Source organism: Dermacentor silvarum, chromosome 3, assembly GCF_013339745.2.
Source record: "Dermacentor silvarum isolate Dsil-2018 chromosome 3, BIME_Dsil_1.4, whole genome shotgun sequence".
In the NCBI taxonomy this organism is placed as follows: Eukaryota; Metazoa; Arthropoda; class Arachnida; order Ixodida; family Ixodidae; genus Dermacentor; species Dermacentor silvarum.
Window position 1 is genome coordinate 55,395,424 of NC_051156.1, and position 13,546 is coordinate 55,408,969.

General features: G+C 46.8%; 1 protein-coding gene across 1 annotated transcript; it reads left to right on the forward strand.

Annotated features, from left to right (window-relative positions):
- Positions 1-552: 552 nt before the first annotated feature.
- On the forward strand, positions 553-9,119 carry LOC125944234 (sodium-dependent acetylcholine transporter-like). Its single transcript, XM_049664564.1, has 6 exons — positions 553-724; positions 3,645-3,776; positions 5,019-5,197; positions 6,600-6,781; positions 8,677-8,809; positions 9,102-9,119. Exons 1-6 carry the CDS (start codon positions 553-555, stop codon positions 9,117-9,119), a joined length of 816 nt encoding a protein of 271 aa, XP_049520521.1.
- The last annotated feature ends 4,427 nt before the right edge of the window (positions 9,120-13,546 follow it).

Sequence of the window (13,546 nt, forward strand, 5' to 3'; positions counted from 1 at the left end):
GCCTGCTTGCGAAAACATTGCTAAGAAATGTCACGCAACGAGCAGAGGTGATTCACGGATCGAAGAAGGTGAGGAAGAACGAAAAAGTGCGTTTGCAAGTGCCGTGATTCAATCGTACCCAATTTTAGTGCGCAATTAAGAATGTATCACCCAGCCGAAGGGGTAATTATTTGCGTTTCACCGTGTACACGGCACTGAGTACATAATTGAGCATAAAGTAGGGTTACCAAATGCACGATCATTTAACGTGAAAGACTGCCTACGCGTTCGTTTCGTTTGCGTGTACGTGCCTGATGGTATGCAGGCCGTATGCGACGCGTTTCAATGTGACGAAATTTTAGCGCGTGCGTTGTCACTGTCAGCAGAAAGTAAAACAAATACATTACTACACAATGATTAAACGAAGCGAATAGTACCAAATCAAGAACTCGTAAGCATAGATAGTATTAGTAACACCTTAATTTTTCCGGTAACCAATATATGATCTTTAGTCATTGTGCACACCTTACGACGTTGTGCGACGGACATTTTCCGCGTGGCAGTACGGCAGCCATGTCGAGCGGCGGATCCGGGGGCTCTGGCTCGGGCTCTGGCGGCCTGGCGGGCCCTCCCGACAAGGACTACTACGATAGCACGCGGGCCATAGCCTACATGAGCGTCTGCATTGCACTCAGCTACCAGTGCCTCACCGAGTTCCCCCACCTGCTCGTCATGCACGGAGGAGGTGAGTTTGCCCTGGAGCTCTCCTGACGACGAGCGCATTGGCGACCGCATTGCAATCGCTATAATATATTTAAATGAGGTTGTCACAAAGAGACGAAGGTACGAAGCCAAATGGACAATGCAAATCATTAGAAAATAACGCGGAACAAATTTAAAGAGCGCAAATAAAACAGGCACACGCAAGGCAGGCAGCGACACAACCGCTCTTTAGGCTATCTTGTAAAATGAGCCATACCTTCCGACAACATGGCTTGTAACGAATATTTTCGGGCTTTTGACTTTTAATATACTATATCGTAGCTGCTGAGACGGGCTGAAAGCAATTCTACTCTTCAGAATATTGCGGCTGCAGTGGTTGATGAAATGCCTTTGTCCTTATAAACAAAATTGCAAGCTTTTGAGGATAATGCGTGCCTAGCGCGATGAGGCGGTATGATAAACTCAGTATGCTACAAGGAATGATCGAATATCCGATAAAATAAAGCACTGGTGCTCATGCTGTATTGCGATAGCATTATGACATCACTCGATCCCTCTTCACAAATATCTGCGTGAGTTCGCCAAGCATGGTCGTCGATGACTTATGACATCGTAGTCCACTGTTCCTGTAGTTGCTGTCTGCGAGCCAACTTGGCCTGTCGTCAACCGAAGCAAACTGGCACAACAGACTGCTTTTTGTTTGCTGCTTGTGAACACAACCCATATGCACCCCAACTAGCTGTACGGCTTTCGCTATAGATAATCGCTACACATGAACTGTACCTGTCGCTATATAACCCCGCACACATACATTACATATCTGACCACAGCTATCTCATTAGTACAAACACCTCCACAAAGAACAATGTCGTACAGAATATCGCAGAACGCAGTGTGGCCGCAGCACCCACGTAAGCTGCTCGTCACGCTCCATCATTGTTACCCCAGCGGTTGCTTGGCCGTGGACGAGACCCCCTGGATCACTGATGGCCAGAATTTTATTGAGATAGCAATTATATGGGCACGCAAGTGCCCACATAATTGCCCAAATAATGTTCCGTATAAAAATGAGCGCACAGTATACTGCGGGAGCTAGGGCAAGCGAGCGAGCGTGAGCCAAAAAGGATGATGGCTTGAAGCAGGCCGTCTTTCCCACGCGCCCATGGAGCACGTAAAACTAGGAGAGAGTATGCTGCCAGGTATCTAGCCTCGGCAAGCCAACCTCCTATGACGCCGCCCATGCTTTTTTTTTTCGGGGACCTGCCTGCGCGTTGTTTCTTGGGAAGTTGGCTGTCGGTGGTTGCAGAATCAGTCAAGGGATTGCTTGGTTCGTGGTAAAATTTAGTGGCGCCTGCCGTCGCACGACATGCATCGATAAAGGAACAGACGTTTGTCCGTGAATCTTGAGCCGCGCGTGTCGCACTTTGTTAAGTGTTTGCTGCCTTTAAGTGTAAAGGAAGATCAGGGCACCTGATGTACGACCATAAACTAATTTTAAGACTCGGAATTATAGGTATTCCAGCAGTTTTTGTTTGTTGGATTTCAGCCTACTTAATTATTCGCAATGGACACGTAGATGTAGGCGGTGAACATTCGGACTGTCCTCCAGTCACTTCTGGTATGCCTCACGGCAACGTGATGGACCCCTTGCTGTTCCTGTTCTATATAATAATGATACTGTTGTTGAAGTTGACCCTGATGAAATTAGAATATTTACTGACGATTGTGTTGCGTTTAATCGACAATTACTTGCACTAAAGAATACAGTGCCCTCAACACCAGTCTGGACAATATACAGCAACGGTTTAAACAATATGGAAGGGCATTAAACACAAGCGAATGAGTCTGCCATTTAGTTACTCGCTAAAAAAGAAAAAAAGAAGAAAATCAATTTTCATATATTTACCTAATGGGGTCCTTACCATTACAAGCAGGTTACTACAAATATCTCGGTGTGACACTGACTTATTACGTGTCTAGGAATCTTTATACTGGTAGCGTTTGCTCATCTGCCTTCCGCAAGTTCTTGCGTGCTGAAACGTACACCTGAAACCGCTCCCACTAACGTTAAGCTTCTGTGCACTCATCTCTGCAACGTTCTCTGCCACTCTAAATCTAACGTTTACTGTCTTGAACGTAATCAGAGGAAGGTTGTAAGACTTATATTTGACAAATTTGCCGGCATTATAGACTCACGCTTTAAGTTTGTGGAAGCTCACGATATGCAGCTATTTAAAGTACGAATGCAAACACTTAGGCTTGAATTTCTCTCTAACTTTGCAATGACAAACAATCTCTAGATCCATCATCACATTGATCACCTATAAGTAGCAGGCCCACCCGACACCACCAACAAAACGCACTGACGCCAAATTTTGCACCCACTGACCTGTTCCAGTTTTTTTCCATGATTCAGTGGGAATTCCATTATAGGAATTCTCACTGAATCAGATTATCCGACTTCGAGTGAACCCTACTGCGCCTACATCTCTGTTGTTCATTTATATGTTGTATTCTTTTTCTTTCGAGTCGACCACCGTGCTTGGGGCTTGGCTCCGCAGTATCTAATAAATAAATAAATAAATAAATAAATAAATAAATAAATAAATAAATAAATAAATAAATAAATAAATAAATAAATAAATAAAATTTAGTCCCGCCGCATTTACGCCTTATAGAAGAGGTGAGATGAAACCGCCGCAGCAGGCGCAACCAAAGTGAGGCCGCTATAATAAGCTATCGCTTGTCTGTCACGTGGCGAGGGCCTATATTTCTTGTATATATTTTATGAGTAGGCTTCAAGATTTTCCCGTGACGCTCCCTCCTAGTTTGTTTACTACCTTCATGCGCGTGGCCAATGATGGAGTACGTGTGATCGAGCGCACCCTAGGCGATATGTGTCATTCCATCCGGATAACACATTTTTGATTATTCTATTGCAGTGTGCTTCTTCTTTCCGTACGCGATTGTCTTGGTAGCGGTCGGTGTTCCTATGGCCGCCTTCGAGATGCTGATTGGCCAGTTCCGCGGAAAGGGATGCCTTGAGATCTGGACCTGCGTCCCAGTCGGCAAAGGTATGTGCTATGGAGAAAGCACAAACAAGGATAAAGACACGGCCCCCTACATGTGTTAGCCTGAAAGTAAATATCAATGACCAAAATCTTAAAGAACCCCAGGTGGCCAAATTGATCCGGATCCCACCTCTGAGGCGTAACTCATAATGGGATCGTGGTTTTGGCATGTAAGGCCCAATAATTTCATTCAATTTTTTTAAATGCTCGCTTATAAATAAAAACATTCGGCAGAGACACTTAAGAATGCTTCCGTGTGGGAATTAGGAAGCATTATGGTTTCTTTGGTGAAATGCTTTGATCATTTTACACACTCACGACGTGGCGCCAACTGCTCCCCATTGGCTGCGCCGACACGTGCCCAACGACACACGCTCTAGGCCGCACCTTTAGTCAGCCATACTCGTGGAGCCGACATGGCGGGTGGAAGGGTGCTCGCCTCGCACCCCGGAAACCTGAGTTCAATTCCCACCCAGACATAAATGTACAAAATTTAATTTTCAAAGCCATTAATTTACTTTGTATACAGGAAGCTCCCTGACAAATTTGAGGTCAATCCGAGCATTTTTGACGCGTTTTTAGTCTTTGCGCGGTCGGCCATTTTTGGCACCATTGCTCGATCACGCCGCCGTCGCCGCCGCCGGACTTTTGCGTAATGGGGTATGTGAAGCTTTCGCTTTAAAATGGGTTTAATTGGTATGAATTCATACAAATTTTGCCATCGCGAACATTAAAAAAAGACACAAATGACTCGTGCACAATGACGATCCAATTTTCAGTGAAATTGGTGCTTTCAAAGTTGGGTTAGCATTTATTTGTGCAAAAGGATTAATTTACGAGCGCGTTTTTACCGCTGACCTTTTTTATTATGTAAATGATTTGAAGGACTTGCTAACTTGAACTGAACGTTTTATCTTTTTTCCGCAGAGCTTGTATTTTACTCTTGTGGGTATATCGGGTTTAACATTTTGAGTTTCTATTGTTCCAAAATTCGGCACAGCGTCATATGACCATTTCACTGGGCAGGAATTAACAAATGAAATGATACTGACGAGGTAGATATGACCTCTCGCTAAGATCTGTGACCATGCTGGGGGCATTTCTCTGCGTGCCTGACTATCTTTAGTTCAGCAACGGTTCCTTTTGCGACTACATTGTTTGACTACAAGCATGCATAATGCAGTTCATGTATGATTTCTGTTCTCCATTTTAAAACTGATCACGGTGCTGTTGACCTTGTTGCAGGCATCGGCATGGCAATGCTGTTGAAGACGTTCGTGATCTGCGCGTACAAGGCATTCGAGAACGCGTGCACCTTCTTCTACTTCCTGCAGACGTTCCAAGATGAGCTGCCTTGGAGCCACTGCTACACCTGGTGGGGCGCCTCGGACCTCAACTGCCGGGAGAGGAAGCTCAACGAGACGGTCGGTTTCGGCTCGGGCTTCCTTAATTACGTGTTCTTGCCGAGTTCGAAACACTTTTTCGCACGTATCTTGCCTATAACGCCGAACGCTACGGACGCAAGCTTCGAACGCTACAGACACATGCTCCGGAAATCGTGCGTGCACAGGATGCAGCTGGCTTTTGACAACCAGATTTCCCGTCTTAAGACGGCAGGGTTCCCTGACTCGATGGTAACATCAGTGGTAGAATCTCTCCTGCAGAAAGTAAAAGGTTCCAGGAGTGAAGCAAGGGTGAGGACGACCACTATGACCGTAAGACCTGAAATGGCACCTTATGTCCATAAGGTCATTCACAACCTAAGGAAGATGGCAGGCATATATGGCGTCCCCCTTGTATTTTCAGCGTCTTTTAAGCTTGCGCAGCTCTGCCCTCGCACCTCCAGAGAAACTAAAAGGCAAGGCTGTGGAAAGAATCATGTCCAGTCGTATGCCAAATTCAATGTAGGAATTGTGTACGAAAACTCCCCGACGTGTAGCAAGTCTTACATGGGGCAGACGGGGCGGTGCTGAATAATCGAGCCAGGGAACATAAACGAAAGTTTAAGACAGACGAATTGGCGTACTTGCCTCCGCATTCCAAAGACTGCTCCTGTGAACGATGTTTCAAGAAGATAAAGATTCTGGAGAGAAGCCAGGACCATACAGCACGCGAACTGATGGAGGCATATCACAAAAAAAGGAAGGCCATGACTGCGTTAGCGATACCTCCATTAGGGTGTTTGAATCAGAGATAGGTTTTTTTGATAAGCGTTTGCCCCGCTAGGCGGATGAGTGGACTTGGTGCTGCGTTCTGCGCATGTCATATTTGTCTATATTGTCGCGTAGTAGAGACGGTGAAGAGAACAGTCACAAAACTGTGAATGAAGAAACGGGTCTTTTTATTGGGCGAACCTGTGCCCACAAAAGCAAGTTGCACTCGAAGCACAACGATAGCGGCGAATACAGTCGGCGATCGTCGAAATCTGATCAGTGGCAAAACGCGTTGGCTTTTATACATGAGTCATCGAACGTTTCAGAGTAATCCCTGGTGCCCGCGTGTCTTCCAGAAAGTACTAGACCATTCGCGTTGCCTCATACAATCAGATTACATAAGCGTCGGTGACAATGGATAGAAGAATCGATAAAGTTCGAGAAACTTCCGATACATGCAGGCGCGTCCTGCGCCGAGTGATAACGTTTAAGATTTGTTAGCCGGTGAAAAGGGGCCACTGGTGAAAGATAAACAAGTACACGTGTCAATATATTCCTACGTTACCGTCCCTGCCGTCTTTTCGTGTTTCTCTTTCTCTGTCCTTGTCCTTGATTAGCGGTCAACATGTCATGGAGTATGATATAGACGTGCAAGAGCAGGGATCTCTTGCAGCGCCAGTGCCAGCTTGCCAAGGAGAACGTGTACGCAAAGACCCAGCAGCCAAACTACGACCCTGGCAAGAACGCCACCGTGTTCACCTTGTGCGGGAAAGTCGTCACGGCATCCTACACCGACGCCGCGAACCTGTCGGAGTGCTTGGACCCGCGGGGTTATTCCGAGAACGCCTTTTTCCTGTAAGTTGCCACACGTTCGTTATGGAGGCTGCCAGAATACTGTCAGTGCCGACATCTGCGGTGCGAAGCACGTCACAGCGCTCAATCAAACGTAATACGTCGAAGCATGCAGTTAAAAGTTGGGTAATACTACAAGGCGTTTGATTAAGCGGAGATACCCGTACTCAAGATGACATGGTTTAGTGCAGGAGCAGGGGAAGCTTACGTCGATACCTGAAATGCGAAATTCTTCGCAAATGCAGTAAAATAATAATATAGGCTTATCAGGCAAGCAGACGTCTGCACAATGTTATTGATTTCAAGATTACTTGAAGTATACTGGATAACACACAAGGTAGTTTATGTAGAAATTAGCTCGGAATAACTCACCTATGGTTTGCAGGTGATGCTCCGTTCAAGAACGCTAGAGACTTAAAAAAAGATTGCAAGATCTGAAATGACACTGTATAAGTATAGGTTGAAGGCTTCCTATGGGGCAAAAAGTAGTAAAGTTCGGTAGCCCGCCAAAAGCCGCAAACATTCGTGATGGGTTGTCAGAATCTTGAAGCTGTGAAAGAGTACGCTTATGTAGGCGACGTAATCCGGAATTCTGTCATCATGAAAAGCAAATCTCACGTTTGCAAAAATGACCTAGTATATTATGGCAGGAGTACTTAAGCAACGAGGAGCGGCTTAATGCAAATAATAATGTCAGTGACCCACCTAATCAGACAAATGCGTATATAGAGTTACGTGGGGATTACTGGGCGGGGACCTCATAGAGTGAGCATCATTGGGATAAAGACTCATTTTTATATACGCGTAGTTTAGACCTAAGCAATTTCTCAAGATACACCGTTGCTGCACTGATAAGCGTTTACACTGCAGCTGCCGCCTTGACGGCAGGTATTGACGTGCCTCTTCGGATTCGCAGCGTGGGTTTTTGTAGCACGTTACAGCTTTTTTAGTTAGCATATGGTAGAAAACGACGTATGGATGAGTGGCTGCTGCTGTTAAGGCTATATCGATACCCTACCGTCTGCATAGGAGTCGTCGAAGCAGCGAGTATTTTAGGTAGGCAAAATTGAACAGCATGGGATGATTGCACACATCGTATGTCTTTGTTACATTGCATCCCTACGAGTCTGACCATCTTGCGTCTCGTTTCGCGTGCGCTGCACAGTTTGTGTTTTCGCTAACATTCATATGAGCGACCACTGCGTTTTGGTAACCCAGTCTGAAAGTCGTAAATTCTGTGACATTATATTAGCTTTAACAACATCGCGTTGCTGGAGTCCTAGCGACCTTTTTATTGATTACTTTAATGGGGCAGATGGCTAGTGAATTGTTCTGGTAAAATTCCTCGAGAGAGTTCGGCTAAGTCCAAAGCGTCATCTCCATTTTATCTCAAGTGAGATTCTCTGCCTTTAGTTCACGCTACTTGTGAACACACCGAAGAGCTTATTACTTAGCTATCAAGGTGCATGAAGCTGCTTTCATAGGCGATGCACAATCTTGAGACCTGAAATCGTATGAGACCTTTGACTCGCCACCACAAGAAATAATATAAAGCTATAGTCTTTATAGAAAAATAGCGATGACGTCTGGGAAGAATTAAAACGCCCCAAAGATAAATTTCTGAGCAAGCATCACCTCTATCGTTTCACAACTTATCGCTAAAATTTAGTGTTCTTGAGCCACGTTCTCACGACTTCTATGGCGAGGTCTCGAATAACATATTCGCGCTAGCTAAAGCAATGGCCAGGAAAGCTTGGTTATGGTTTGTAGATCTAGAATGTTTCAGTATGCTGCAAATGTTGTCCATTAGGCTGAAAAAAAACATACTCTTATTTCGGAGTAACGGCGTTTTTCTACAACGTTTTGTGTCTCTTATGCCAAACATAATATCGTTTCAGGCACGGCATGCTCAAGGTTACCAGTGGCATCGACGACTTCGGCGGCATTCGCTGGGAGCTGCTCGTCTGCTACATTTTCACCTGGTTCTTCATATTCGTCTGCACGGCGCAAGGAGTCGCCGCAGTCGGACGGGTGCGGTGTCTGGTTCTAATTTGTTTATTTATTCATGTTACCCCTAAAGGCCCTCACGGAGAGGATATTACATATATAAGGGGGGGGGGGAATACAATCATAAATAAACGCTGTAGGTGCTAGCAAGAGCAGCAGCAATACATAGAGCAATAATAACAACAGCAATTAAAACATAAAGCATGATACGAAATGTAAGGATGAACAAAAGAACAATGAACAAAATAGTACACATTTCCATCAAAGCGACGTAAATCTTTCAATGTTTTGGTCAGTTTCTGTGGTGATGTGCGAGGGCAAGTTGTTCCACTGAATGATCGTGCGAGGAATGAATGAGTTGGCATGAGAGGATGAATGGCAAAACTTTGAAAGGACGATCACGTCGGGGAATGCTGACAGTGGGTGACTGAACAAAATCGTTGTGAAGGGATGCATGGTGATAAATAATGTTACGGGAAGGAAGAAACGTACTGGTTTTACAGACGGGTTTTAATGGCTACGCAGAGAAGCGAAAACCCAGAATCTTCTTTGTCGTCTCCCAGGGCACCAACCATGTCTTCTTCTTTCCACCTTACGCACTGTGACATTACCCCCGTCAGAAGAAGCACCTTACTGGTGCGACACACTGGTTCCAGAAAGGAACGGTTTGAGGCGGCTGACGTGGACGACGTCAGATAGAGGTGAAGGCACGGTAGCATCCAGAGGAGACACTTCATATGTGACAGGCGTCACCTGGCGGAGGATGCGATAAGGGCCGTAGTATCGCGAAAGGAGTTTCTCCGAAAGGCCGACACGTCGAGATGGAGACCAAACTAGCACAAGATCACCTGGTTCGTATTCGACATCGCGGTGGCACTGATCGTAACGGCACTTCTGACGTGTTTGGGAAGCAGAGAGACGAAGACGGGCAATCTGGCGTGCCTGGGTCGCTGCGGTTATAACATCACGAGCGTACTCCGTCGGCGAGTCGAGTGTGGTCGAAAGAAGAGTCTCGAAAGGCAAGGTCGGTTCACGGCCATATAGAAGGTAAAAGGGCGAATAACCAGCTGTATAATGTTACGGGAAGGAAGAAACGTACTGGTTTTACAGACGGGTTTTAATGGCTACGCAGAGAAGCGAAAACCCAGAATCTTCTTTGTCGTCTCCCAGGGCACCAACCATGTCTTCTTCTTTCCACCTTACGCACTGTGACATTACCCCCGTCAGAAGAAGCACCTTACTGGTGCGACTCACTGGTTCCAGAAAGGAACGGTTTGAGGCGGCTGACGTGGACGACGTCAGATAGAGGTGAAGGCACGCTAGCATCCAGAGGAGACACTTCATATGTGACAGGCGTCACCTGGCGGAGGATGCGATAAGGGCCGTAGTATCGCGAAAGGAGTTTCTCCGAAAGGCCGACACGTCGAGATGGAGACCAAACTAGCACAAGATCACCTGGTTCGTATTCGACATCGCGGTGGCACTGATCGTAACGGCACTTCTGACGTGTTTGGGAAGCAGAGAGACGAAGACGGGCAATCTGGCGTGCCTGGGTCGCTGTGGTTATAACATCACGAGCGTATTCCGTCGGCGAGTCGAGTGTGGTCGAAAGAAGAATCTCGAAAGGCAAGGTCGGTTCATGGCCATATGGAAGGTAAAAGGGCGAATAACCAGCTGTGTCGTGGCGCGAGGAATTGTACGCAAACGTGACAAATGGTAAAGCAGTGTCCCAGTCGCGATGATCGGAGGAAACATACATCGCGAGCATGTCAGTTATTGTCCGGTTCAGGCGTTCAGTAAGACCGTTAGTTTGAGGATGGTAGGCTGTAGTAAGCTTGTGTTTAGTAGCACAGGATCGAAGTAAGTCGTCGATGACTTTGGCAAGAAAGTATCGCCCGCGATCGGTGAGAAGTTGACGAGGTGCGCGGTGGTGTAAGATAACGTCGTGAAGCAAGAAGTCAGCGACGTCTGTAGCGCAACTGGTGGGAAGGGCTCTTGTAATGGCATAGCGGGTGGTATAGTCCGTAGCGACGGAAATCCACTTATTTACGTCGTTTTGTAGTACGAACATGTGAAGGGATGGGTCAGACGGGTCAGAGAGCAGGCGTTCGATAAGCTGCCGTAACGATTCATCGCGTCGCTGTTCAGCCCCTATGTCTTTCAAGGCGGAAAGCGAGAGGACGCAGATCGGAGCGGCATCCACTAAATCGTTCGGTGCATCGACGGGGTGACGAGACAGGCAGTCGGCGTCCTGATGTAAACGACCCGACTTGTAGACTACAGTGTATCCCAGAAAACATCAATCCCAGAAAATGTCAATCCCAGAGAACATGCCAGGGTCGCGGGGCTGGGTTAGGATGACCGTCGGTGGCGTCGACGGGGCCGCGGTTGAATAATATTATAGAAAAGTGTTAAAAGAGCATGTTTACGGGGATACGATAGTTCTTGCGTGTTGCCACTGTTCAGAGAGCACACGTATTTGCATGTGGGGTTGCATTTTCTCCGCGTGCAGTCTTCGCGGGCCAGCGGTTACATCGCGAGGACGATCGAAAAGATAAAACTTTCGCAGATGTATGGTAAGCCGAGCGGCTCACAAACCGAAGGCAGCGAGCCTTATGAGGGAGTTATCGCGTGCTTCGGAAGTTCTAAGAGGCTGTTTTGTCAAGGTATTGCAAATGCTTCACTATAACCAAGCTTTGTATGAAAGACTTGCCCGTTTACTTTAAAGTCATTAAAAAGAGGGGCAGGGCGCGAGCAAACTCATAGGAACTGATGATTCAATTTAACCATAAGGTTCAGACGCGGCAACCACAAAACTTTTGTTGATTTCGGCCCTTATACTAGAGTACCTAGAACGCAGAGCCATTAAAACGCGGCGCATTAACAAGAAAATACTGGCAGAATTAAACCCATCCCACGATGAATGTCGACATTAATGTGATTAGCAAGAAAGTAATGTAGCGACGCACCATGCATGCAGCGCGTTACCCCCTCGCACTTCTCACTGTACGCGATACGCCATCTCGCGGCGCCGCCGCGAAGTACGCAGTTGGCGCTGGTTTGATTTCGCTGACCACCGGGTAATATTTAAGGGGTCCTTTTTTCATCGAAGAGCGGCACCGTTCCACAAAGTCAGTGACCCAAGGTGGCCCAAAGGTTGGTTTTGAATCCCGTTTCCTCAGCACAGCCGCCCGATGCGCTACCCATTAGGTCATAGACTACCCAGTGATTCAAGTTGGCGGGAAAGCGGTTGCAGACATAGACAGAGAGAGAATCTGGCTCCGTTAAGAGAGTGAAGTACCCCAATAATGATAATCGTATTATAGTTGTGGATTACTGGCTAAAATTGCGCAAACATCATGGCTTTTCGAGTGAAGTATGCGCACGGGAAATTCTTAATGCGCTTAACATTTTTAGGGTACTTCACGTACTTTATGGTGTCCGTCTCTAACCGCTTTCCTGCCCAGTGACCAAGATTGTCAAGCTTGGGTGACCAGGTATGTGCTCATCGTCGTGATGCCGTCGTGGTCGTTCCGTCGTCGTCATTCCGAGCTCAATCATTCGACTCTGGTCATGACGTCACCACGCCATCGTTTGCCATGCCATTGTCGTCACGCTGTTGTCGTACCATGCTGATCATTTCAGAAACATCGTCGCATTGTCCTCATCGTACCGCTTTCATTCTATGGAAGTCATTGCGTCTTCGATAGTCATTCCATTGTAATCGTGCCGTCGTCGTTCAGTCGGTGATTATGCCGCCGTTGTCACGCCATCGCCGTCAAACAGTCGCCGTGACGCCGTCACTGCCGTTCAATCGTGACTTCAGCTTCGTCCTTCTTGTCATACTGTCGTCGGTCGTCACGCGGTCCTCGTCAGGCCGTCGTCGTACATTAGTCGTCACGCCATCGTAATGACGTACTTGTCATATTCCCAATGTCTTCATGCCGTCGTCGTAACGCTGTTTCTTCGTCACTTCATCACTGTAACTGTGTTGCCGTCATACAGTCGTAGGCGAGCCGTCATCGTCATGGCCGACGCTGTAGAACGAGTGTCATATCAAAGTGGGCCGATTCCCAATGCATTCTATGTCGCATATGTAGTCCAAACAATGGTAATCTCAGAACCATTGCAGATTTAAAATAAAGGTGCCTTCAGAAGTATATGGTGTGTATTTACATTTCTTGAATGCTAATCGCGTTATCGTCGACAGTCACGTGTTCTGCCGTTATATATTTAATGCGCATTGATATAATATGTTTCACAGAAAATTCGAGTCTGGGACGTAGGCTGCATTACCGCCTGTATTTTGCTTCATATTTGACACCCACCACGCTACCGCGCGACAGCGCTACCCTCTGTCGCCGCGCGAAAACCGTTGTGGAACTCCTCTTAAGAGCCTCGCTATGCACTAAAATTTACTCGCGGCTATCGATATAGTGGCAACGCTCGTCGGAATGGTCTTGATAATATTTTCTTCATAAACGAGATATGGTGCGTGAGGCAGGAGCTGTGTCGTGCGTCTCCGGAATTTTTCCACAGAAAAATTACTGCAATCGATGGTTGAAGTGTGAACAGCGCAGCACCCGGTTTTCCTGCATCTTGGCGGAAAGTAAAACGCACAAGGATGTAAGAGCGGTTGTGATATTTTCCATCAAAGCCATTTCTGGCACATTACGGTTAGTCATACAAAGCTAGCACGCGCGATAGTCAAGCGCTCCCTGTTTCAATTTCAGGAGCGTACAGCTCAATCTACCTGAACTT

Coding starts and splice junctions, on each gene's coding strand:
- LOC125944234 (XM_049664564.1), top strand. CDS start 553: ATGTCGAGCGGCGGATCCGGGGGCTCTGGCTCGGGCTCTGGCGGCCTG. Junction 3,777..5,018: donor CTGCGTCCCAGTCGGCAAAG/GTATGTGCTATG, acceptor ACCTTGTTGCAG/GCATCGGCATGGCAATGCTG. Junction 6,782..8,676: donor TCCGAGAACGCCTTTTTCCT/GTAAGTTGCCAC, acceptor ATATCGTTTCAG/GCACGGCATGCTCAAGGTTA.